Source organism: Nerophis ophidion, linkage group LG18, assembly GCF_033978795.1.
Source record: "Nerophis ophidion isolate RoL-2023_Sa linkage group LG18, RoL_Noph_v1.0, whole genome shotgun sequence".
Classification (NCBI taxonomy): Eukaryota; Metazoa; Chordata; class Actinopteri; order Syngnathiformes; family Syngnathidae; genus Nerophis; species Nerophis ophidion.
The window spans coordinates 41,388,506-41,416,495 of record NC_084628.1 but is presented as its reverse complement, the minus strand read 5'-3'; the positions used below and the strand labels follow the sequence as shown (position 1 = coordinate 41,416,495).

Sequence of the window (27,990 nt, the reverse complement as noted above, 5' to 3'; positions counted from 1 at the left end):
CAGAAGGAGGCCGTAGGGAAGACCCAGGACACGTTGGGAAGACTATGTCTCCCGGCTGGCCTGGGAACGCCTTGGGATGCCCCGGGAAGAGTAACTGGGGAGAGGGAAGTCTGGGCTTCCCTGCTTAGGCTGCTACAGAAGAAAATGGATGGATGGATGGATGGGTTGTTTTTTTACAGATCACCCTGTATCTAAAAAGTATAGGTCAATCCTTCTCATTGCTTATTTCACAAACATATGTATGTTTGCCTTTTTTAGGCCGGAGAGGGAAACCTGATCGTCAGTTCGTCCTCGGACTACACCCTCGCCGTGTGGAAAGATCCGGAGCAGAAACCCCTCCGCCAGTACAAGTCACCGTCCGACCCCATTCACGCCTTCGACTTTTACGGCGCGGAGATCGTGACCGGAACCATGGCCAATAAGATCGGCATCTACTCGGCGCCGGACATCTCACTGAGCCCCGTGAGCAGCACCAAGCTGAGCTCCGAGAACTTCCGGGGAACCCTGACCAGCCTGGCCGTGCTGCCGACCAAGAGGCTCCTGCTGCTGGGCTCGGACAACGGCGCCGTCCGTTTGCTGGCCTGATCATGAGCCGCCCACCTACATTTGAAAATGCTCATGCACAGTAAGTCGTGTACATTTGTAAAAACAACTACTTTTGGACCTGCTATGTTCTGCTCACAACACATCAACCAAACTAGCTCAGGAAAGAAAAACAACAGACCTGCTTCTTTTGTAGTCTCTATCCAAATAGATGTATATGCAGTGTTTCACCCAAAATAAGTACACAATTCACATTTCAGCAACAATTGTATATATTTTTTTATATGGTGTCAATGTTTAGTGTAAGCACCAATGTCATGTAGCACTGCCTTAACCCTCTGGAGCTTGGAACTCATCAGCGCTCGACAGGTTGTTACTGGAATCCTCCTCAATGGTGACGTCCTACACCTTCTGCTTGAGGATGCCTCACAGGTGCTCAGGTCTGTAGACTTATTTGCATCACCTTCCAGTGTGTGTGGGCTCCTGAGTTCTATGGGGAGGACTTCTTGTTGCTTCAGTGTCATAGTACATGTTGGACCAGTGCTGGCATTTATGTCTATGTCCCCTAAGAATATCTGATCAAATGGTTGCTAAAATGTGAGGCGTGTATTCACTTATGTAAAAAAAACGTAACCAACACCAAAAAAAAAAAAATCCAGCAACGCCATCTTTTATTTCCCTACGCCCGTGTCCAATGCACTGACAAAACTATGCAGAACTTGTGGTTAAATTGTATTTTTTGTTAGAAAAATAAAAGCTAAGCTTTCCAGGGTGCTTTGGTGCATCCCTAAAAAGTGGAGATGCATCAACATTTTATGCTGATTGTTATTGTTTTTGCAATTTCCGAACAATGTTGAGCAGTTTAGCAGCCCTGAGCTGTAGCGACATTGAACTCGGAGCATAAGGTCAGTCAATGCCAAGGTCAACCGTTTTTGTACTTTTAACATTTCTATGAAAATACACAAATTGTTCATTAAGGGTCAATAATTGTACAGAAAATGCACAAAGGGGTTTTCACGCTAACATGTGGCCCGGGTTTGACTTTAGTCATGATTTGTATGTTCCTTTGAGCTGTGTGTTTCATGCATTTCTGATGATTTGCTCAACGCTCACAATAATGTTTTTAACTTTTTTCATTTTCCTCAGCAACTGCTCAATAATCCAGCTCTGATCAGCGATGTTTTAAGCGTTCCATTCGACCATTTTAGCGGTCAATGATAACCTTTATCATTAGGATAAATAAAGAAAATGTCTCCCATTTGCTGTGTGTGTGTGCAGTTGTTATTCAATATTCCCAGTTTCCCACTCAGCTTGAATCCTATTGAACAAAGTCCTCTCTTGTGTTTGCAGAAGAGCCTGTCAACAGTTGTTTGGTGTTCAAGATAGCACTTAATGCTGGAAGTACAATTAACATTAGTCACAACTAATCCGGGGGACGTGTTCCTGTGTGTTCCATTCATGGAGTACCACCGTCATTTCTGGGAAAAAAAGGGAACAGATCTTTGCGACACCAGACATTAAAAGCTGTCATCATGCGTTTATTTACCTAAGGCCGTGTTCCATTTACTTTTGCAATGAAGCTGTCATATTTTCCGGTAAGACAAAAAAAAAAAGATTTATGTTGTTATAAATGTTATCCACGCCTTTTGGGCTCCAATATTCAGCTGCATTTACAAACAAATAGTGGCTTCAATGAGGCCCCAATCAATAGAAGTTGATCTTTAACTGTTTGCTGTACGTGTGCCAATCTTTTACTCTGAGGAATTCTGCCATTCGCAGTCACTTTGTCGCTCCTTTTTTGGACAAGACACGAGCTTTTTTTTAATTTAAAAACCAAGTGAAACTAAAGGTAAGTAAAAAAAAATGACTTACATTTCCTTACGAGCTCAATGTTGATGCCACCACATGTACTGTGGAATCTTGAGAAAATCTGCCAGGCATGTTTTTAGTTACCCTTGCTCAGGTTGGAGGTGTAAAGGCTTATGGATTAGTCTGAAATGGTAAGGTCCAAATCTTTTTTTTTTTAAGAAGAAGAAAAGGCTTCTTTTCCAATGTTTCAGGCACGGCAGGAAAGAGCGTGGGTGACCACTAGAAAGTTAAAGCTGAAGAAAAAACTAGGAATCGACAAAGGTATTTTGGATTGATTGTATTTCTGTACAATAGTGTGATGAGATATTTTCTTACAGCTACGTTACGTTAGGACATGGACCTTCGCCTTTCACTCCTCTTCATCTGTCTCTACAACCAAGGAGTGATTGTAAACCACCTCTTACTGCTCTCCAATTCTCATTTCCTTATCATAAAAGCCACATCTCTCTTTTTTTTTTTACATTTGACAGAATGCTCAGGTGTCAGAAGATGTGTCAACCCCATCGGTGCCTCTTATTCCTTTAATACCCAGCCAGCCCAAAGAGGTGAGAGGCCATATTCCTCCCTTTTCTGTTTTCCATTTGCTTATTCAGTCCCAATAAGCCGTGTTAAAAATCTCTCCAGAAAAACGAAACCACACCGCAGTCAGACGTCACAAGTACCACAAGTCCACCTTTATTGATGACGACCCCGGCCGAGGAAGACTCGGAGGAGGAGGACGAAGGTTGCGCGAGCATCAGCCGCAGCCCGGAATCCAGGAAGGCCATTGCGGCCTCCATCCAGAAACTGGGCCTCCAACTGCTGCGGCATCTGAACACCACGCCGGAGCAGCCCAATGTCATCATATCGCCTTTGAGCATCTCTTTAGCACTCTCCCAACTGGCTCTAGGTATGCTCCTGGCAGCTGATGCCTCGTAACATCTTTGTAATATTTGTAGCTTCTCGCCATGATGAACAGTGAATCGTTTGCTCAATTAGAACTCACCCAAGGCCGTAGAATCTTCATACTAGTAAATAAACAAAAGGTGAGTGCCCCTAAGAAAAGGCATTGAAGCTTAGGGAAGGCTATGCAGAACCAAACTAAAACTGAACTGGCTACAAAGTAAACAAAAACACAATGCTGGATGACAGCAAAGACTTACTGTGGAGCAAAGACAAAGTACATCCGAACATGACATGACAATCAACAATGTCCCCACAAAGAAGGATAAAAACAACTGAAATATTCTTGATTGCTAAAACGAAGTACAAACCCCGTTTCCATATGAGTTGGGAAATTGTGTTAGATGTAAATATAAACAGAAAATGATTTGCAAATCATTTTCAACCCATATTCAGTTGAATATGCTACAAAGATAACATATTTGATGTTCAAACTCATAAACTTTATTTTTTGTTGCAAAAAATAATCACGCAGAATTTCATGGCTGCAACATGTGCCAAAGTAGTTGGGAAAGGGCATGTTCACCACTGTGTTACATCACCTTTTCTTTTAACAACACTCAATAAATGTTTGGGAACTGAGGAAACTAATTGTTGAAGCTTTGAAAGTGGAATTCTTTCCCATTCTTGTTTTATGTAGAGCTTCAGTCGTTCAACAGTCCGGGGTCTCTGCTGTCATATTTTACGCTTCATAATGCACCACACATTTTCCATGGGAGACAGGTCTGGACTGCAGGCGGGCCAGGAAAGTACCCGCACTCTTTTACTACGAAGCCACCCTGTTGTAACATGTGGCTTGGCATTGTCTTGCTGAAATAAGCAAGACAATGACAACATATGTTGCTCCAAAACCTGTATGTACCTTTCAGCATTAATGGTCCCTTCACAGATGTGTAAGTTACCCATGCCTTGGGCACTAATGCACGCCCATACCATCACACATGCTGGCTTTTCAACTTTGCGCCTATAACAATCCGGATGGTTATTTTTCTCTTTGTTCTGGAGGACACCACGTCCTCTGTTTCCACGTATAATTTGAAATGTGGACTCGTCAAACCACGGAACACCTTTTCCACTTTGCATCAGACCATCTTAGATGAGCTCGGGCCCAGCGAAGCTGGCGGCGTTTCAGGGTGTTGTTGATAAATGGGTTTAGCTTTGCATAGCAGAGTTTTAACTTGTACTCACAGATGTAGCGACCAACTGTAGTTACTGACAGTGGTTTTATGAAGTGTTCCTGAGCCCATGTGGTGATATCCTTTACACACTGATGTCAGTTTTTGATGCAGTACCACCTGGGGGATCAACGGTCCATAATATCATCGCTTACGTGCAGTGATTTCTCCAGATTCTCTGAACCTTTTGATGATTTTATGGACCATAGATGGTAAAATCCCTAAATTCCTTGCAATAGCTTGTTGAGAAATGTTGTTCTAAAAGTGTTCGACAATTTGCTTACAAATTGGTGACCCTCACCCCATCCTTGTTTGTGAATTACTTAGCATTTCATGGAAGCTGCTTTTATAGCCAATCATGGCACCCACCTGTTCCCAATTAGCCTGCACACCTGTGGGATGTTCCATATAAGTGTTTGATGAGAATTTCTCAACTTTATCAGTATTTATTGCCACCTTTCCCAACTTCTTTGTCACGTGTTGCTGGCATCAAATTCTAAAGTTAATGTTTATTTGCAAATATGTTGTCTTTGTAGCATATTCAACTGAATATGGGTTGAAAATTATTTTTCAAATTATTGTATTCTGTTTATATTTACATCTAACACAATTTCCCAACTCTTATGGAAATGGGGTTTGTACTTTGAGACAAGACCTATATTGATACAGTACATCTACTTTGAGACAAGACCTATATTGATACAGTACATCTACTTTGAGACAAGACCTATATTGATACAGTACATCTACTTTGAGACAAGACCTATATTGATACAGTACATCTACTTTGAGACAAGACCTATATTGATACAGTACATCTACTTTGAGACAAGACCTATATTGATACAGTACATCTACTTTGAGACAAGACCTATATTGATACAGTACATCTACTTTGAGACAAGACCTATATTGATACAGTACATCTACTTTGAGACAAGACCTATATTGATACAGTAAATCTACTTTGAGACAAGACCTATATTGATACAGTACATCTACTTTGAGACAAGACCTATATTGATACAGTACATCGACTTTGAGACAAGACCTATATTGATACAATACTTCTACTTTGAGACAAGACCTATATTGATACAGTACATCTACTTTGAGACAAGACCTATATTGATACAGTACATCTACTTTGAGACAAGAGCTATATTGATACAGTACATCTACCTTGAGACAAGAGCTATATTGATACAGTACATCTACCTTGAGACAAGAGCTATACTGAGACATGCTTGGTTTTCCTTTAAAGTCATGTCCAACAATTGCGACAACGACTTTTTAATGTCAACTGAGTTTTGTTTTTTAATGATTTCTACTGGTGGTGTGCCTCCGCATTTTTTTCAACGCAGACAAGGTTGAGACACACTGTTCTACACACACCCTCTGGTGTGTTGCTATTGTATCACATAATGTGAGAAATCCTAAAAAAATAAAGAAGTGAAAACATTTTCTAAATCAGCACATTTATCCCGATTTGCACTAATATTGCTTTGGAGTGATCCGATAATGGCTTCTTTTTGCTGATATCCAATTTTCCGATATTGTCCAACTCTTAATTACCGATTCTGATACCAACCGATACCGATATATACAGTGGTGGAATGAACACATTATTAAGCGGTAGAAATGGATGGATGATGCTTCATTTTGTTGTGATGCCCCGCTGGATGTATTAAACAATGTAACAAGGTTTTCCCAAAATAAATCAACTCAAGTTATGGGAAATATGGCACTGCCATATTTATTATTAAAGACACAAAGTGCATTATTTTTTTTAATCATACCTCAAAACAGCAGCTTGGAATTTGGGACGTTGAGGTGGGCGGGCTTGGTGGGGTGCGTGGGTGTATATTGTAGCGTCCCGAAGGAATTAGTACTGCAAGTTGTTCTGGCTATTTGTTGTGTTGTGTTACGGTGCGGATGTTCTACCGAAATGTGTTTGTCATTCTTGTTTGGTGTGGGTTCACAGTGTGGCGCATATTTGTAACAGTGTTAAACTTGTTTATACGGCCATCCTCAGTGTGACGTGTATGACTGTCGACCAAGTATGCCTTGCATTCACTTGTGTGTGTGAGAAGCTGTAGATCAGGGGTGCCCATTACGTCGATCGCGAGCTACCAGTCGACCGCGGGGGGTGTGTCAGTCGATCTCCAGCCAGGCTTTTAAAAAAAATAGACCTAAAAATTAGTGATCATCAATCTTCACCAAGACGTCACTTAAATGACATTCACGGTACCGGAGGGTCTTGTGAGATGACGCTGGCTGCTGCAAGATCATTATTATGAAAATATGACCGAGAGGAAGGCGAGAAACACTTTTTATTTCAACAGACTCTCGCGCCGTACCTTCCGTCAAAACTCTAAAGGCCGACTGCACATTTCCTATCTTCACAATAAAAGCCCTGTTTCATGCTGCCTGCGCTAACTAAATACAGAGTCTCGGAAAACTGGCGTGCACAAGCGATCCCTCAGAAAGCTGGCGTGCACATCACTTGTGCACGCCAGCTTTCCGACTCTTATTTTGTTAGCGCAGGCAGCATGAAGCAGGGCTTTTATTGTGAAGATAGGAAATGTGCAGTCGGCCTTTAGAGTTTTGACGGAAGGGACGGCGCGAAAGTCTGTTGAAATAAAAAGTGTTTCTCGCCTTCCTCTCTGTCATTTTTCCATAATAATGAACTGGCAACAGCCAGCGTCATCTCACAAGACCCTTGGGTGCCGTGAATGTCAATCAAGCAAGCTACGGAATTTGCTGGCAATGTTTTTCTCGTAAAGTGTATGGAAGCTGGATGAATTAGATGCCAAAAACCAACCACTTTCATGTGGTATTGTACAGAAAGGACAACTTTTTTTCTCCTCCATTTGAAAATGTGGGCGTTCTCATCATTACTGTCTGATTCCAATCAATGCAAGTCATCAAAATCAGGTAATACACCAACTTATATTCTTGTCTTTGTGAAAGAAAGACATCTATATGTGTTACACATGCTTGTATTATCATTAAACACATTTAACTTGTTTACAAAAATGTCTCTTTCATAAATAAATAAATATAAATGATATATGTAAATGAGGTAGATCCCCTCTAGTTGGTCAATTGAAAAGTAGCTCTTCTGCAGAAAAAGTGTGGGCACCCCTACTGTAGATATTATGGGATTGGTCCGACACGCAAAGGTTAGGTTTATTGGCGCTCTGTACTTCTTGTCCGTGTAGCACTCCTTACAGCGGCATTTTAAAAAGTCATACATTTAACTTTTTGAAACCGATACCGATAATTTCCGATATTACATTCTAAAACATTTATCGGACATCTGGAGTCGCTACCTATTTTCATCTTTTACATGAAGCAACAATGTTCCATGCAGATGTTCTTGGTAATAATTAACAACATTTTTGTGAAGGCAGGATTTTTAATCCAAAGTTTAGTCTGATGATTGTATTTACCTGTCTTTCTTTTCCAGGTGCAGTCAATGAGACGGAGGAGCTGCTCATGCACCATCTCCATGACAACACTCTCACCTGCTACCACCATTCTCTAAATCACATCTTAGCGCAGCTTCGAAACAGCGACCTGAAAATTGCCACTCGCATCTTCTTGCGTCAAGGTCCTTAAAAAAAAAAAAAAAAAAAAAAAAAAAACTCCCTGTGTTTTCACGTCTTGCTGTTGCTGTGGAACGATTGTGGCTTTTGGCTCAGTCATACACGTACTTCTTTCTGCTTCTAGGGTTCAAGCCAAAGGAAGACTTCATCAATGAATCCAAGCGGTTGTACGACTCAGAACCGGCACTTTTGGAGAATGTGAAGGACGTCAACGACTGGGTGGAGAACGCCACCAACGGAAAGATGACTAACTTTCTGTCCGAACTTCCACCCAACTTTCTACTAATGCTCATCAATGCTGTGCATTTTAAAGGTGAGTCAGCAGTCAGCCAAGACTCACACATTACCTGGACAATCTACAGCAGGGCTAACAAACACCAGGTCGCCCGTAAGGACCAGATGAGTCGCCCGCCGGCCTGTTCTAAAAATAGCTCAAATAGCAGCACTTACCAGTGAGCTGCCTCAATTTTTTTAAATTGTATTAATTTACTAGCAAGCTGGTCTCGCTTTGCTCGACATTTTTAATTCGAAGAGAGACAAAACTCAAATAGAATATTTTAAAGAGTTGGTCTTCACTTGACTAAATAAATTCATTTATTTATTTTTTTCATTGCTTCTTATAACTTTCAGAAAAATGAACTTTAGAGAAAAAAATACAACATTAAAAATTATTTTAGGATTTTTAAACGCATGTACATTTTTACCTTTTGAATTCCTTCCTCTTTTTTCCTGAAACTTTAAATCAATGTTCAAGTAATTCTATTTTTTTATTGCAAAGAATAATAAATACATTTTAATTTAATTCTTCATTTTAGCTTCTGTTTTTTCGACAAAGAATATTTGTGAAATATTTCTTCAAACTTATGATTAAAATTCCAAAAAATTATTCTGTCAAATCTAGAAAATCTTTAGAATCAAATTTAAATCTTATTTTAAAGTCTTTTGAATTTCTTTAAAAAATGTTGTTCTGTAAAATCTAGAAGAAATAAGGATTTGTCTTTGTTAGAAATATAGCTTGGTCCAATTTGTTATATATTCTAACAAAATGCAGTTTGGATTTTAACTTATTTAAAACATGTCATCAAAATTCGAAAATGAATCTTAATCAGGAAAAATACACTAATGATGTTCCATAAATTATTTTTTAAATTTTTTCAAAAAGATTCGAATTAGCTCGTTTTTCTCCTCTTTTTTTCGGTTGAAATTTGAATTTAAAGAGTCGAAATAGAAGATAAACTATGTTTCAAAATTTTATTTTCCTGTTTTCTCCTCTTTTAAGTGTTTTTTTTAATCATTTATTATCTACAAAAAAACCTTCCGTAAAAGGAAAAAAAATGTATGACGGAATGACAGACAGAAACACACATTTATATATATATATTAGGGCTGGGCAACGATTAAAAATTTTAATCGAAGTTAATCGCACTATTTCTCCGATTAATCGCGATTAACTGCATTGTATACGCAAAGCCCAATAATGAATTCCAAAGTAGTGTGTAGTGCACCTTTATTGGAATATTCTCCCACATGAACAAAAGCGCCGAAACATTTGTTGTGCAAACACAATTTAAATCAGTCCTTGTTAAACAGTAGCAGTTAAATAGCATATTTTATGAAAATCAACTCCAAAAATGTAAATACAAACATTTCAGCTTATTGCCACTGCCAGGGTATTTAAGTTATCCTGTTTGTTATGGAAAATAAATATAATCTACATACAAATCTCTGAGCCACAATCATAACATCTGAACAGGCAATTTCTGAGGTAACAGCAGAAACATGTTTTTTATATCAGGGTCTTATGTTTAAAAAACCTATATTATTGGTAGTGGGCTGTTTTAGGGAATTTTTGATCAAATTATCCGTAGTAGCAATATTAATAATGTTGTGTTTATTCTGCGTAGTGCACTTAAAATAATTATGACCATATCTAGGAATTGATATGATGGGAATTTTCCGATTGTTTGCTTGGTGCTTTGATAAACTGAAGGCATCATATACATGGTACTATATTGTGATGTTATGAGCCAGGGAATAAAAGAACTACCCTACCCAGCATGCAACAGGAGTGAGGAGCATGCGCGGTAGCCCGGTATAGGTTGTGTCGCCATGACGGCATCTTGTATGTTGTGATATGCACGCTCTGAAAGCAAACGTTAAGAACTCAGCCAACACTCCTGGTCTGCATTATTCATAAATAGACAGACAACACATATACTCCGCTGCTTCACAGGCCGCTGGATGTAGACGGCAAAGTATTCCCATGCTAGCTAGCCGGTCTCATTCAGTCCAAAACGGCCCGATCCATCCACATCCAGAATTGTCTGGCGGTCGTAAGTGATCCCGGAGTGACCACGCTGTAAGCCAGCCATGAAATTTGCAGAATTGTCCGGTATTTTTGCCAAATGTTCCATCTTTACCAGGAGCCCCTCGACGCCGGGCGACGCCATCTTGTTAAGAAAAGGCGTTAACAAAATAAAAGCATGTAAACAACATACGCAAATGTGCGATAAAATAATTGTCGGCGTTAATAGATTGATGAGTTAACTCGTAATTAACGCATTCATTTGCCCACCCCTAATATATATATATATATATATATTTATTTATTAAAGGTAAATTGAGCAAATTGGCTATTTCTGGCATTTTTTAAAGTGTGTATCAATCTGGTAGCCCTCCGTATTAATCGGAGTCACTAGAGAAAAAGCGCTATGTAAATATAATTCACTTCCCGGACGTGAACTGAGTTACTTTATTGTCCGCAGGCGAGTGGGAAGTTCGTTTCGACCCCGCTTCAACCAACAAAGGGGCCTTCTACCTGGACGCCAAGCACATGGTTGAAGTCGACATGATGGAAGATACCAAACATCCTTTACGCTTACTTATTGACAGCGAGCTGGAGTCGCAGGTAGGTCACCTTTCATGGCATTTAAGGGGTTTGTTACTGCTTTTGTAACATGACCATGTTACAAAAGCAGTCAAGTTGTCACCTTGTGTAAATGCTAAATAAAAAGAGAATACAACAAATCCTTTTCAACTTATATTCAATTGAATAGACTGCAAAGACAAGATATTTCATCTTCACACTGACAAACGTTGATGTTTTTTGCAAATAATCATTAATTTTGAAGTTAATGGCAGCAACACATTGCAAAAAAGGCATTTTTACCAGTGTGTTACATGGCCTTTCCTTTTAACAACACTTGGTAAAGGTTTGGGAACTGAGGAGACACATTTTTTAAGTGGAAATCTTTCCCATTCTTGCTTGATGTACAGCTTAAGTTGTTCAACATCAATCAATCAATCAATCAATGTTCATTTATATAGCCCCAAATCACAAATGTCTCAAAGGACTGCACAAACCACTACGACATCCTCGGAAAAACACACATAAGGGCAAGGAAAACTCAACAGTCTCCTGCCTCATATTTTAGCCTTTGTATTGCACCACACATTTTCAATGGCATTATCTTGCTGAAATAAGCAGGGGCGCCCATGATAACAACATATGTTGCTCCAAAACCTGTATGGACCTTTCAGCATTGATGGTGCCTTCACAGATGTGTAAGTTACCCATGCCTTGGCCACTAATACACCCCCATACCATGCCTAGAACACTTTCACCCTAGAACAAGCCAGATGTTTTTTTTTTACCTCTTTGGTCCACAAGACACAACGTCCACAGTTTCCAAAAACAATTTTAAACGTGGACTCAACAGACCACTTTGCATCAGTCCATCTCAGATGTGCTCAGGCCCAGCGAAGTCGGCGGCGTTTCTGGGTGTTGTTGATAAATGGCTTTGGCTTTGCATAGTGGAGTTTTAACTTGCACATACAGATGTAGCGACCAACTGTAGTTACTGACAGTGGTTTTATGAAGTGTTCCTGAGCCCATGTGGTGATATCCTTTACACACTGATGTTGCTTTTTGATGCAGTACCGCCTGAGGGGTCCAAGGCCACGGGCATTCAATGTTGGTTTTCGGCCTTGCCGCTTATGTGCAGTGATTTCTCCAGATTCTTTTAACCTTTTGATGATATTACGGAGCGTCGATGGTGAAATCCCTAAATTCCTTGCAAAAGCTGCTTGAGAAATGTTGTTCTTAAACAATTTGCTCAGGCATTTGTTGACAAAGTGTTGACGCTTGCCCCGTCCTTGTTTCTGAATGAGTGAGCATTTTTGGGGAAGCTGTTTTTATAGCCAATCATGGCACCCACCTGTTCCCAATTAGCCTGTTCACCTGTGGGATGTTCCAAATAAGTATTTGATGAGCATTCCTCAACTTTCTCACTCTTTTTTGCCACTCGTGCCAGCTTTCATGAAACATGATGCAGGCATCAAATTCCAAATGAACTAATATTTGCACAAAAATTAAAAAGAGAACCGCATATGTGGACACACGTCACACACAATTGTTGTCGCCTGTCACTCACACATCACACACAATTGTTGTCGCCTGTCACTCACACGTCACACACAATTGTTGTCGCCTGTCACTCACACATCACACACAATTGTTGTCGCCTGTCACTCACACCTCACACACAATTGTTGTCGCCTGTCACTCACACATCACACACAATTGTTGTCGCCCGTCACTCACACGTCACACACAATTGTTGTCGCCTGTCACTCACTCACACATCACACACAATTGTTGTCGCCTGTCACTCACACGTCACACACAATTGTTGTCGCCTGTCACTCGCACATCACACACAATTGTTGTCGCCTGTCACTCACACATCACACACAATTGTTGTTGCTTGTCACTCACACATCACACACGATTGTTGTCGCCTGTCACTCACACATCACACACAATTGTTGTCGCCTGTCACTCACACATCACACACATTTGTTGTCGCCTGTCACTCACACATCACACACAATTGTTGTCGCCCGTCACTCGCACATCACACACAATTGTTGTCGCCCGTCACTCACACATCGCACACAATTGTTGTTGCTTGTCACTCACTCATCACACACAATTGTTGTCGCCCGTCACTCACACATCACGCACACTTGTTGTCGCCTGACACTCACACATCACACACAATTGTTGTTGCTTGTCACTCACACATCACACACGATTGTTGTCGCCTGTCACTCACACATCACACACAATTGTTGTCGCCTGTCACTCACACATCACACACGATTGTTGTCGCCTGTCACTCACACGTCACACACAATTGTTGTCGCCTGTCACTCGCACATCACACACAATTGTTGTCGCCTGTCACTCACACATCACACACAATTGTTGTCGCCTGTCACTCACACATCACACACAATTGTTGTCGCCTGTCACTCACACATCACACACAATTGTTGTCGCCTGTCACCCACACATCACACACAATTGTTGTCGCCTGTCACTCACACGTCACACACATTTGTTGTCGCCTGTCACTCACACGTCACACACAATTGTTGTCGCCTGTCACTCACACATCACACACAATTGTTGTCGCCTGTCATTCACACATCACACACAATTGTTGTCGCCTGTCACTCACACGTCACACACAATTGTTGTCGCCTGTCACTCACTCACACATCACACACAATTGTTGTCGCCTGTCACTCACACGTCACACACAATTGTTGTCGCCTGTCACTCGCACATCACACACAATTGTTGTCGCCTGTCACTCACACATCACACACAATTGTTGTTGCTTGTCACTCACACATCACGCACACTTGTTGTCGCCTGACACTCACACATCACACACAATTGTTGTTGCTTGTCACTCACACATCACACACGATTGTTGTCGCCTGTCACTCACACATCACACACAATTGTTGTCGCCTGTCACTCACACATCACACACGATTGTTGTCGCCTGTCACTCACACCTCACACACAATTGTTGTCGCCTGTCACTCACACATCACACACAATTGTTGTCGCCCGTCACTCACACGTCACACACAATTGTTGTCGCCTGTCACTCACTCACACATCACACACAATTGTTGTCGCCTGTCACTCACACGTCACACACAATTGTTGTCGCCTGTCACTCGCACATCACACACAATTGTTGTCGCCTGTCACTCACACATCACACACAATTGTTGTTGCTTGTCACTCACACATCACGCACACTTGTTGTCGCCTGACACTCACACATCACACACAATTGTTGTTGCTTGTCACTCACACATCACACACGATTGTTGTCGCCTGTCACTCACACATCACACACAATTGTTGTCGCCTGTCACTCACACATCACACACGATTGTTGTCGCCTGTCACTCACACGTCACACACAATTGTTGTCGCCTGTCACTCGCACATCACACACAATTGTTGTCGCCTGTCACTCACACATCACACACAATTGTTGTCGCCTGTCACCCACACATCACACACAATTGTTGTCGCCTGTCACTCACACGTCACACACATTTGTTGTCGCCTGTCACTCACACATCACACACAATTGTTGTCGCCTGTCACTCACACATCACACACAATTGTTGTCGCCTGTCATTCACACATCACACACAATTGTTGTCGCCTGTCACTCACACGTCACACACAATTGTTGTCGCCTGTCACTCACTCACACATCACACACAATTGTTGTCGCCTGTCACTCACACGTCACACACAATTGTTGTCGCCTGTCACTCGCACATCACACACAATTGTTGTCGCCTGTCACTCACACATCACACACAATTGTTGTTGCTTGTCACTCACACATCACGCACACTTGTTGTCGCCTGACACTCACACATCACACACAATTGTTGTTGCTTGTCACTCACACATCACACACGATTGTTGTCGCCTGTCACTCACACATCACACACAATTGTTGTCGCCTGTCACTCACACATCACACACGATTGTTGTCGCCTGTCACTCACACGTCACACACAATTGTTGTCGCCTGTCACTCACACGTCACACACAATTGTTGTCGCCTGTCACTCACACATCACACACAATTGTTGTCGCCTGTCACTCACACCTCACACACAATTGTTGTCGCCTGTCACTCACACATCACACACAATTGTTGTCGCCCGTCACTCACACGTCACACACAATTGTTGTCGCCTGTCACTCACTCACACATCACACACAATTGTTGTCGCCTGTCACTCACACGTCACACACAATTGTTGTCGCCTGTCACTCGCACATCACACACAATTGTTGTCGCCTGTCACTCACACATCACACACAATTGTTGTTGCTTGTCACTCACACATCACACACGATTGTTGTCGCCTGTCACTCACACATCACACACAATTGTTGTCGCCTGTCACTCACACATCACACACATTTGTTGTCGCCTGTCACTCACACATCACACACAATTGTTGTCGCCCGTCACTCGCACATCACACACAATTGTTGTCGCCCGTCACTCACACATCGCACACAATTGTTGTTGCTTGTCACTCACTCATCACACACAATTGTTGTCGCCCGTCACTCACACATCACGCACACTTGTTGTCGCCTGACACTCACACATCACACACAATTGTTGTTGCTTGTCACTCATACATCACACACGATTGTTGTCGCCTGTCACTCACACATCACACACAATTGTTGTCGCCTGTCACTCACACATCACACACGATTGTTGTCGCCTGTCACTCACACGTCACACACAATTGTTGTCGCCTGTCACTCGCACATCACACACAATTGTTGTCGCCTGTCACTCACACATCACACACAATTGTTGTCGCCTGTCACCCACACATCACACACAATTGTTGTCGCCTGTCACTCACACGTCACACACATTTGTTGTCGCCTGTCACTCACACATCACACACAATTGTTGTCGCCTGTCACTCACACATCACACACAATTGTTGTCGCCTGTCATTCACACATCACACACAATTGTTGTCGCCTGTCACTCACACGTCACACACAATTGTTGTCGCCTGTCACTCACTCACACATCACACACAATTGTTGTCGCCTGTCACTCACACGTCACACACAATTGTTGTCGCCTGTCACTCGCACATCACACACAATTGTTGTCGCCTGTCACTCACACATCACACACAATTGTTGTTGCTTGTCACTCACACATCACGCACACTTGTTGTCGCCTGACACTCACACATCACACACAATTGTTGTTGCTTGTCACTCACACATCACACACGATTGTTGTCGCCTGTCACTCACACATCACACACAATTGTTGTCGCCTGTCACTCACACATCACACACGATTGTTGTCGCCTGTCACTCACACGTCACACACAATTGTTGTCGCCTGTCACTCGCACATCACACACAATTGTTGTCGCCTGTCACTCACACATCACACACAATTGTTGTCGCCTGTCACCCACACATCACACACAATTGTTGTCGCCTGTCACTCACACGTCACACACATTTGTTGTCGCCTGTCACTCACACATCACACACAATTGTTGTCGCCTGTCACTCACACATCACACACAATTGTTGTCGCCTGTCATTCACACATCACACACAATTGTTGTCGCCTGTCACTCACACGTCACACACAATTGTTGTCGCCTGTCACTCACTCACACATCACACACAATTGTTGTCGCCTGTCACTCACACGTCACACACAATTGTTGTCGCCTGTCACTCGCACATCACACACAATTGTTGTCGCCTGTCACTCACACATCACACACAATTGTTGTTGCTTGTCACTCACACATCACACACGATTGTTGTCGCCTGTCACTCACACATCACACACAATTGTTGTCACCTGTCACTCACACATCACACACGATTGTTGTCGCCTGTCACTCACACGTCACACACAATTGTTGTCGCCTGTCACTCGCACATCACACACAATTGTTGTCGCCTGTCACTCACACATCACACACAATTGTTGTCACCTGTCACCCACACATCACACACAATTGTTGTCGCCTGTCACTCACACATCACACACAATTGTTGTCGCCTGTCACTCACACATCACACACAATTGTTGTCGCCTGTCACTCACACGTCACACACAATTGTTGTCGCCTGTCACTCACACATCACACACAATTGTTGTCGCCTGTCACTCACACCTCACACACAATTGTTGTCGCCTGTCACTCACACATCACACACAATTGTTGTCGCCCGTCACTCACACGTCACACACAATTGTTGTCGCCTGTCACTCACTCACACATCACACACAATTGTTGTCGCCTGTCACTCACACGTCACACACAATTGTTGTCGCCTGTCACTCGCACATCACACACAATTGTTGTCGCCTGTCACTCACACATCACACACAATTTTTGTTGCTTGTCACTCACACATCACACACGATTGTTGTCGCCTGTCACTCACACATCACACACAATTGTTGTCGCCTGTCACTCACACATCACACACATTTGTTGTCGCCTGTCACTCACACATCACACACAATTGTTGTCGCCCGTCACTCGCGCATCACACACAATTGTTGTCGCCCGTCACTCACACATCACACACAACTGTTGTCGCCCGTCACTCACACATCGCACACAATTGTTGTTGCTTGTCACTCACACATCACACACAATTGTTGTCGCCCGTCACTCACACATCACGCACACTTGTTGTCGCCTGACACTCACACATCACACACAATTGTTGTTGCTTGTCACTCACACATCACACACGATTGTTGTCGCCTGTCACTCACACATCACACACAATTGTTGTCGCCTGTCACTCACACATCACACACGATTGTTGTCGCCTGTCACTCACACGTCACACACAATTGTTGTCGCCTGTCACTCGCACATCACACACAATTGTTGTCGCCTGTCACTCACACATCACACACAATTGTTGTCGCCTGTCACCCACACATCACACACAATTGTTGTCGCCTGTCACTCACACGTCACACACATTTGTTGTCGCCTGTCACTCACACATCACACACAATTGTTGTCGCCTGTCACTCACACGTCACACACAATTGTTGTCGCCTGTCACTCGCACATCACACACATTTGTTGTCGCCTGTCACTCACACATCACACACAATTGTTGTCGCCTGTCACTCACACATCACACACAATTGTTGTCGCCTGTCACTCACACATCACACACAATTGTTGTCGCCTGTCATTCACACATCACACACAATTGCTGTCGCCTGTCACTCGCACATCACACACAATTGTTGTCGCCTGTCACTCACACATCACACACAATTGTTGTCGCCTGTCATTCACACATCACACACAATTGTTGTCGCCTGTCACTCACACGTCACACACAATTGTTGTCGCCTGTCACTCACTCACACATCACACACAATTGTTGTCGCCTGTCACTCACACGTCACACACAATTGTTGTCGCCTGTCACTCGCACATCACACACAATTGTTGTCGCCTGTCACTCACACATCACACACAATTGTTGTTGCTTGTCACTCACACATCACACACGATTGTTGTCGCCTGTCACTCACACATCACACACAATTGTTGTCGCCTGTCACTCACACATCACACACATTTGTTGTCGCCTGTCACTCACACATCACACACAATTGTTGTCGCCCGTCACTCGCACATCACACACAATTGTTGTCGCCCGTCACTCACACATCACACACAATTGTTGTCGCCCGTCACTCACACATCGCACACAATTGTTGTTGCTTGTCACTCACACATCACACACAATTTTTGTCGCCCGTCACTCACACATCACGCACACTTGTTGTCGCCTGACACTCACACATCACACACAATTGTTGTTGCTTGTCACTCACACACGATTGTTGTCGCCTGTCACTCACACATCACACACAATTGTTGTCGCCTGTCACTCACACATCACACACGATTGTTGTCGCCTGTCACTCACACGTCACACACAATTGTTGTCGCCTGTCACTCGCACATCACACACAATTGTTGTCGCCTGTCACTCACACATCACACACAATTGTTGTCGCCTGTCACCCACACATCACACACAATTGTTGTCGCCTGTCACTCACACATCACACACAATTGTTGTCGCCTGTCACTCACACATCACACACAATTGTCGCCTGTCATTCACACATCACACACAATTGTTGTCGCCTGTCGCTCACACGTCACACACAATTGTTGTCGCCTGTCGCTCACACATCACACACAATTGTTGTTGCCTGTCGCTAACACATAACACACAATTGTTGTTGCCTGTCACTCACACATCACACACTATTGTTGTCGCCTGTCACTCACACATCACACACATTTGTTGTCGCCTGTCACTCACCCATCACACACGATTGTTGTCGCCTGTCACTCACACATCACACACGATTGTTGTCGCCCGTCACTCACACATCACGCACAATTGTTGTCGCCTGTCACTCACACATCACACACGATTGTTGTCGCCTGTCACTCACACATCACAAACAATTGTTGTCGCCTGTCACTCACACATCACACACAATTGTTGTCGCCTGTCACTCACACATCACACACAATTGTTGTCGCCTGTCACTCACACATCACACACAATTGTTGTCGCCTGTCACTCACCCATCACACACAATTGTTGTCGCCTGTCACTCACCCATCACACACGATTGTTGTCGCCTGTCACTCACACATCACACACATTTGTTGTCGCCTGTCACTCACAATTGGTGTCGCCTGTCACTCACACGTCACACACAATTGTTGTCGCCTGTCACTCACACATCACACACAATTGTTGTCGCCTGTCACTCACACATCACACACAATTGTTGTCGCCTGTCACTCACACATCACACACAATTGTTGTCGACTGTCACTCACACATCACACACAATTGTTGTCGCCCGTCACTCACACATCACACACAATTGTTGTCGCCTGTCACTCACACATCACACACAATTGTTGTCGCCTGTCACTCGCACATCACACACAATTGTTGTCGCCTGTCACTCACACATCACACACAATTGTTGTCGCCTGTCACTCACACATCACACGCAATTGTTTTCGCCCGTCACTCACACATCACACACAATTGTTGTCGCCTGTCACTCACACATCACACACAATTGTTGTCGCCTGTCACTCACACATCACACACAATTGTTGTCGCCTGTCACTCGCACATCACACACAATTGTTGTCGCCTGTCACTCACACATCACACACAATTGTTGTCGCCTGTCACTCACACATCACACACAATTGTTTTCGCCCGTCACTCACACATCACACACAATTGTTGTCGCCTGTCACTCACACATCACACACAATTGTTGTCGCCTGTCACTCACACATCACACACAATTGTTGTCGCCTGTCACTCACACATCACACACAATTGTTGTCGCCTGTCACTCACACATCACACACAATTGTTGTCGCCTGTCACTCACACATCACACACAATTGTTGTCGCCTGTCACTCACACATCACACACAATTGTTTTCGCCCGTCACTCACACATCACCCACAATTGTTGTCGCCCGTCACTCACACATCACACACAATTGTTGTCGCCTGTCACTCGCACATCACACACAATTGTTGTCGCCTGTCACTCACACATCACACACATTTGTTGTCGCCTGTCACTCACACACCACACACATTTGTTGTCGCCTGTCACTCACGCATCACGCACATTTGTTGTCGCCTGTCACTCACACATCACACACATTTGTTGTTGCCTGTCACTCACACATCACACATATTTGTTGTCGCCTGTCACTCACACATCACGCACATTTGTTGTCGCCTGTCACTCACACATCACACACATTTGTTGTCGCCTGTCACTCACACATCACACACATTTGTTGTTGCCTGTCACTCACACATCACACATATTTGTTGTCGCCTGTCACTCACACATCACACACAATTGTTGTCGCCTGTCACTCGCACATCACACACAATTGTTGTCGCCTGTCACTCACACATCACACACAATTGATGTCGCCTGTCACTCACACATCACACACAATTGATGTCGCCTGTCACTCACACATCACACACAATTGTTGTCGCCTGTCACTCACACATCACACACAATTGTTGTCGCCTGTCACTCACACATCACACACAATTGTTGTCGCCTGTCACTCGCACATCACACACAATTGTTGTCGCCTGTCACTCACACATCACACACAATTGTTGTCGCCTTTCACTCACACATCACACACAATTGTTTTCGCCCGTCACTCACACATCACACACAATTGTTGTCACCTGTCACTCACACATCACACACAATTGTTTTCGCCCGTCACTCACACATCACACACAATTGTTGTCGCCTGTCACTCACACATCACACACAATTGTTGTCGCCTGTCACTCGCACATCACACACAATTGTTGTCGCCTGTCACTCACACATCACACACAATTGTTGTCGCCTGTCACTCACACATCACACACAATTGTTTTCGCCCGTCACTCACACATCACACACAATTGTTGTCGCCTGTCACTCACACATCACACACAATTGTTGTCGCCTGTCACTCGCACATCACACACAATTGTTGTCGCCTGTCACTCACACATCACACACAATTGTTGTCGCCTTTCACTCACACATCACACACAATTGTTTTCACCCGTCACTCACACATCACACACAATTGTTGTCGCCTGTCACTCACACATCACACACAATTGTTGTCGCCTGTCACTCACACATCACACACAATTGTTGTCGCCTGTCACTCACACATCACACACAATTGTTGTCGCCTGTCACTCACACATCACACACAATTGTTGTCGCCTGTCACTCACACATCACACACAATTGTTGTCGCCTGTCACTCACACATCACACACAATTGTTGTCGCCTGTCACTCACACATCACACACAATTGTTGTCGCCTGTCACTCACACATCACACACAATTGTTGTCGCCTTTCACTCACACATCACACACAATTGTTGTCGCCTGTCACTCACACATCACACACAATTGTTGTCGCCTGTCACTCACACATCACACACAATTGTTGTCGCCTGTCACTCACACATCACACACAATTGTTGTCGCCTGTCACTCACACATCACACACAATTGTTGTCGCCTGTCACTCATATCCCCTCGAGTTGGTCAATTGAAAAGTAGCTCGCCTGCAGAAAAAGTGTGGGCACCCCTGGTTTACATTATGACAGAAAAAAATGTATGTAAGACAGGAAATTCCATTTGTTTTAAACGTTGATATATTCACAAATATTCAGTTGTTATTAATGTGAATATTTGGGAACTTCGCCATTTAGTTCCCATTCTTTGGGTGAGGATTTGATTCTTAATGGATACTCCATTCAACACCATTGTCCATTCTAACTGACTTATGCAATCTACTATTTGCTATAATAATAATAACACCTTAACAAAACAGCTTACAAAACCTAATTTTGGTTGCTGACGTATGACACATGCATGCACTTAGTAAGCATAGACGTGGCCTAAAAAAATTGTTTTATTTTTATTAATTCATCCCAAAAAATAAACAGATTAAAAATATATATATATTTCTTTTTTTTAACTACAAAAAACTAAATCAGGATTAGAATGTGATTTAAAAAATGGCCTAAAAATTATTTTTTATCAATTCATCAAAAAATATTAATATTAATTAAAAAAAATTAAATTACTAAAGAAAAATGGGATTCGAATGTGATTTAAAAAAAATAACTTTTTTTTTTTGCACCCTTATTATTATATACCGTATGATAGTTTGTAAAAAATAACAATAAATAGTAAATATCTACTTGTCACCTTGACTTACCATTTCAAAGCAATTTTACTAAATGTTTGCTAAAAAATTTTAGGCATCTTAAATATAAAATAAGGTTATAAGTCACTTGTGTCAAACTCAAGGCCCGGGGGCCAGAGTTGGCCCGACACGTCATTTAATGTGGCCTGTGCATACTTCATCTTTCTTACATTGTTAACATTTTGACAGAAAAAAATGTATGTAAGACAGGAAATTCCATTTGTTTTAAACGTTGATATATTCACAAATAATCAGTTGTTATTAATGTGAATCTTTGGGCACTTCGCCATTTAGTTCCCATTCTTGGAGTGAGGATTTGATTCTTAATGGATACTCCATTCAACACCATTCTCCATTCCATCTCATTTATGCGATCTATTATTTGCTATAATAATAATAATAATAACACCTTAACAAAACAGCTTACAGCTAACAAAATCAAATTTTGGTTGCTGACGTATGAGACATGCATGCACTTAGTAAGCATAGATATGACCTAAAAAATGTTTTTGTTTATTATTATTCATTAAAAAAAAAGAGTTACAAAATATATATATATATATATATATATATATATATATATATATATATATATATATATATATATATATATATATATGTATATTTATTTTTCCAAATTACTAAAAAAAAAATCAGCATTCCAATGTGATTAAAAATGTTTAGCACCCCCTAATTATTATATACGGTATGATAGTTTGTGTGTATAATAATAATAACACCTTAACAAAACAGCTTACAGCTAACAAAACCTCATTTTGGTTGCTGACGTATGAGACATGCATGCACTTAGTAAGCATAGACATGACCCGAAAAATTGTTTAATTTTTTATTAATTTGTCAAAAAATAATAATAATAATAAAATAAAAAATAAATATATATACACATTCACGTATATATATACACATATATATATACATTCATATATATATGTGTATATATATATATATTTGTTTTTGTATTATTTTATTTATTTATTTATTTTTTGTCAAGGTGACAAGCATATATTTAGTATTTATTATTAACTTTTACAAACTAGCATACAGTATAAAATAATTAAGGGTGCTTATTACATTCGAATCCAGATGTATTATTACATACTATATTATTTTATTATATATATATATATATATTTATTTTTCAAAATTAGTAAAAAAAAAATCAGCATTCCAATGTGAAAAAAAATGTTTAGCACCCCCTAATTATTATACACGCTATAATAGTTTGTGTGTATAATAATAATAATAACACCTTAACAAAACAGCTTACAGCTAACAAAACCTCATTTTGGTTGCTGACGTATGAGACATGCATGCACTTAGTAAGCATAGACATGACCCGAAAAATTGTTGAATTTTTTATTAATTTGTCAAAAAAAATATAATAATAATAAAATTAAAAAAAATATATATATATATACATATATATATACATTCATATATATATGTGTATATATATAAATATTTGTTTTTGTATTATTTTATTTATTTATTTATTTTTTGTCAAGGTGACAAGCAGATATTTAGTATTTATTATTAATTTTTACAAACTAGCATACAGTATAAAATAATTAAGGGTGCTTATTATATTCGAATCCAGATTTGTTATTACATACTATATTATTTTATTATATATATATACATATATATAGATATATATATATATCTATATATATATATATATATATATATATATAATATTTATTTATTTTATTTATTTTTTAATTACTAAAAAAATCGGGATTCGAATGTGATAAAAACATTTTTTAGCACCCCTAATTATTGTATACTGTATCTTAGTTTGTAAAAACTCACAACAAATAGTAAATATCTGCTTGTCTCCTTGACTTACCATTTCAAAGCAAGTCATGCATCAACTTGTTTGTACAAAAGTCAAATAACCAAATGCACAGGCAACAACATAACGATACTTTTATATTCTTCCATTCACAATTGTGCGCAGTAGACAGAAGGATGTCTTTTCTTAGTGATTGTTGCTGCCCCAACTGGAGGAGTTCAAGTACCTGGGAGTCTTGTTCACGAGTGGGGGAAGAGTGGATCGTGAGATCGACAGGCGGCGTCTTCAGTAATGCGGACATTGTACCGATCCGTTGTGGTGAAGAAGGAGCTGAGCCGGAAGGCGAAGCTCTCAATTTACCGGTCGATCTACGTTCCCATCCTCACCTATGGTCATGAGCTTTGGGTCATGACCGAAAGGATAAGATCACGGAAATGACATTGGGGCTCTCCCTTAGAGATAGGGTGAGAAGCTCTGCCATCCGGGAGGAACTCAAAGTAAAGCCGCTGCTCCTTCACATCGAGAGGAGCCAGATGAGGTCAGGATGCCACGCGAACACCTATACTCCCTAGGGAGGTGTTTAGGGCACGTCCAACCGGTAGGAGGCCACGGGGAAGACCCAGGACACGTTGGGAAGACTATGTCTCCCGGCTGGCCTGGGAACGCCTCGAGATCCCCCGGGAAGAGCTAGACCAATGGTTCCCAAACTTTTGCAAGCTGGCGCCCCCTTGGCTCCCCAGTGAATTCCTAGCGCCCCCCCCCCCCCCCCCCCCCCCCCCCCCCACAGACACATATGGAAACAAACACCTTTTTCATAAATAGGCCTACTTAAAGACAAAAATGACAACATTGAAGGTATGAAAAGCAATTTACCCTCTCACGTATTAATTTTCTTCCATTTACTCACAGAAAATGGTGACGGACATGATCTAAGGCACGCCACCCTCGCCACCCACACAATGACACGCGCGAACACGCATATATGCACACACACACACACACACACAAACACATGCACACACAGGTACAAAGTCATATACATTCGTAACAATATATATCAGTGAATGCACCACCCTAACCAGCTCAACACAACACAACATGGCGCGTTCTGGCGAGTCCCCGATTTCATGTTGACTTGAACTCAAGATGATGTTGACCGCCAGAATGCGGTTTTTATTATAAGATAAAATTCTGAACATTACAAGCTTGAAATTACAAACCTGAGCTTTTGCTTTTGTAGTCTATGCTGTCGGATCTGACTGGGCCAGAGTGGCGTGTGGTAACCGGACCCTGATGCGTCGTCCACTGACTCGTCCTGCTGCACGTGTTGTGTACAAATCGTCAAACAAACGTTCGAACTTCTGACTTCGACTTCAGACTGCCGCCCCCCTACCGCCCCCTTCTTCCTTACCGCGCCCCCAGATCTTTCCACCGCCCACTTTGGGAACCACTGAGCTAGACGAAGTGGCTGGAGATAGGGAAGTCTGGGCTTCCCTGCTTAGGCTGCTGCCCCCGCGACCCGACCTCGGATAAGCGGAAGATGATGGATGGATGGATGTTGCTGCAGTGTTTTAAACACCACAGCAAACATCACCTCACCTCCCGTCTGTCCGTCTGTCATCTTCACATGTTTTTGTCCTCCCCGTGCAGGTAGCCAGCTTCCCATTCGTGAAGGGGATGAGCTTCCTGGTGGTCATGCCCATGTCCGGCCAGGTCAACGTGTCCTCGCTGGCCGCCAAGCTGAACATTTCCAGCCTCTATGACCGTCTGCCCAAAGAAAAAGTGGTTCATGTCAAATTCCCCAAATTCAAGCTGGAGTACTCTCAAGGGCTGCAGGAGGTTCTCACCAAACTGGGTAAGCAACGAGCATGTTTGACCGCCAGCCATGTTCCCTTACCGGCTGCTCTGCGCCAGGCCTGGGGCAGATGTTCGCCAATCCCAACTTGGCCGACATCGCGGACGGCCCGCTGCTGGTGTCCAGCGTTCTCCACAAATGCAACATGGAGCTCAGCGAGGAGGGGGCGCAGGCGGCCGCCGCCACCATCATCGTCACCTCCCGGGCGTCCCAGCCGGTTTTCTACCTGAACCACCCCTTCCTCTTTGCCCTGGTGGACCATAAGGCCAAGGTACCGGTCTTCATGGGCGTCATCAACAACCCCAATCCCGGAGCCCCCATCTTGCAGAGGGAGGAACCGGGAAGGAAAGAGAAAGGGGGCTTGCCAGGTGATAAGAGTGAAATGGGTCCCCCCAAGTAGGGACCCTCATGCACAGCAGAACATTTGATTGCACAGAACAAGTGTACACAGCCATTGGGGTTGATTAAAATGTGTCAAAGAAATGCTTCGTTTATTTCATCTTCCACTTTAGGCTGTGTAAACTTTGTTCTAACACCTTTTGTGAAAGCCACTACTAGCCACTAGTTTATATATCAATGATGAAATATTTACATTGCAACACATGCCAATACGGCCGCTTTAGTTTACTAAATTGCAATTTTAAATTTCCCGGCGAAGTATCCTGTTGAAAACGTCGCGGAATGATGACGCTTCTGATGATACTTGCTTGTGTTTTTATTGGGTGTGTGCATGCAAACTATCAACTTTTTAACTATCTGATTTTTAAAAAAAGTACATTTTTGTCATCAGTGGTCCTCAAATTGTTCTCACCTAGCGCTACCTAGGGGGCGGCATAGCTCGGTTGGTAGAGCGGCCGTGCCAGCAACTACAGGGTTGCAGGTTCGATTCCCGCTTCCGCCATCCTAGTCACTGCCGTTGTGTCCTTGGGCAAGACACTTTACCCACCTGCTCCCAGTGCCACCCACACTGGTTTGAATGTGACTTAGATATTGGGTTTCACTATGTAAAGCGCTTTGAGTCACTAGAGAAAAGCGCTATATAAATATAATTCACTTCACTTCACTTCACTACCTCCAGGGAAAAAAATGTTGCCTTCCAAGTGCCATCATAATTGACCTACCATAAAATTCAACAGCATAATAGACCAAAGTATTCATTAAAAACAAAGCAGAGGTTATATTTAACAAATATATTTATTTTTTAATACCACGCACAGATTGAACAGTCACTGTTTGAATGTAGGCAACAATACTCTTTACTAGGTTTACTGGTACTAGCACTAGTGAAAAGTATTCGGTACTATACCATCTCTTAAAAAGTACCGGCCCCCCCTGAGCCCCTTTTTTTTACGGGCATGACAGTGCATTGTCGTCACGTGGTGACATTGTTGGT

At 42.3% G+C, this 27,990-nt stretch overlaps 2 protein-coding genes across 5 annotated transcripts in view; both read left to right on the top strand.

Annotated features, from left to right (window-relative positions):
• wdr81 (WD repeat domain 81) overlaps positions 1–1,801 on the top strand; it is a 45,964-nt gene extending 44,163 nt beyond the window's left edge. For both annotated transcript variants that reach the window (XM_061878125.1, XM_061878124.1), the window contains one exon: positions 259–1,801. In XM_061878125.1, the coding sequence (XP_061734109.1) occupies positions 259–585 (327 nt within the window). In that variant the 3' untranslated portion in view covers positions 586–1,801. The remainder of the gene's footprint in view (positions 1–258) is intronic.
• A 136-nt stretch (positions 1,802–1,937) lies between these two features.
• Positions 1,938–27,080, top strand: serpinf2b (serpin peptidase inhibitor, clade F (alpha-2 antiplasmin, pigment epithelium derived factor), member 2b). Of its 3 annotated transcripts, none has more exons than XM_061878128.1 (10): positions 1,938–2,138; positions 2,604–2,673; positions 2,730–2,800; positions 2,883–2,957; positions 3,037–3,301; positions 8,002–8,145; positions 8,265–8,453; positions 10,906–11,052; positions 26,397–26,597; positions 26,657–27,080. In XM_061878128.1, the coding sequence occupies exons 3-10, from the start codon at positions 2,747–2,749 to the stop codon at positions 26,995–26,997; spliced, it is 1,416 nt and encodes a 471-aa protein (XP_061734112.1). In that variant the 5' UTR covers positions 1,938–2,138; positions 2,604–2,673; positions 2,730–2,746; the 3' UTR covers positions 26,998–27,080. The 3 variants fall into 3 exon arrangements, with proteins under 3 accessions (XP_061734112.1, XP_061734111.1, XP_061734113.1); XM_061878127.1 differs by lacking the exon at positions 1,938–2,138 and adding an exon at positions 2,169–2,392; XM_061878129.1 differs by lacking the exon at positions 1,938–2,138 and adding an exon at positions 2,417–2,543.
• Positions 27,081–27,990: the final 910 nt, after the last annotated feature.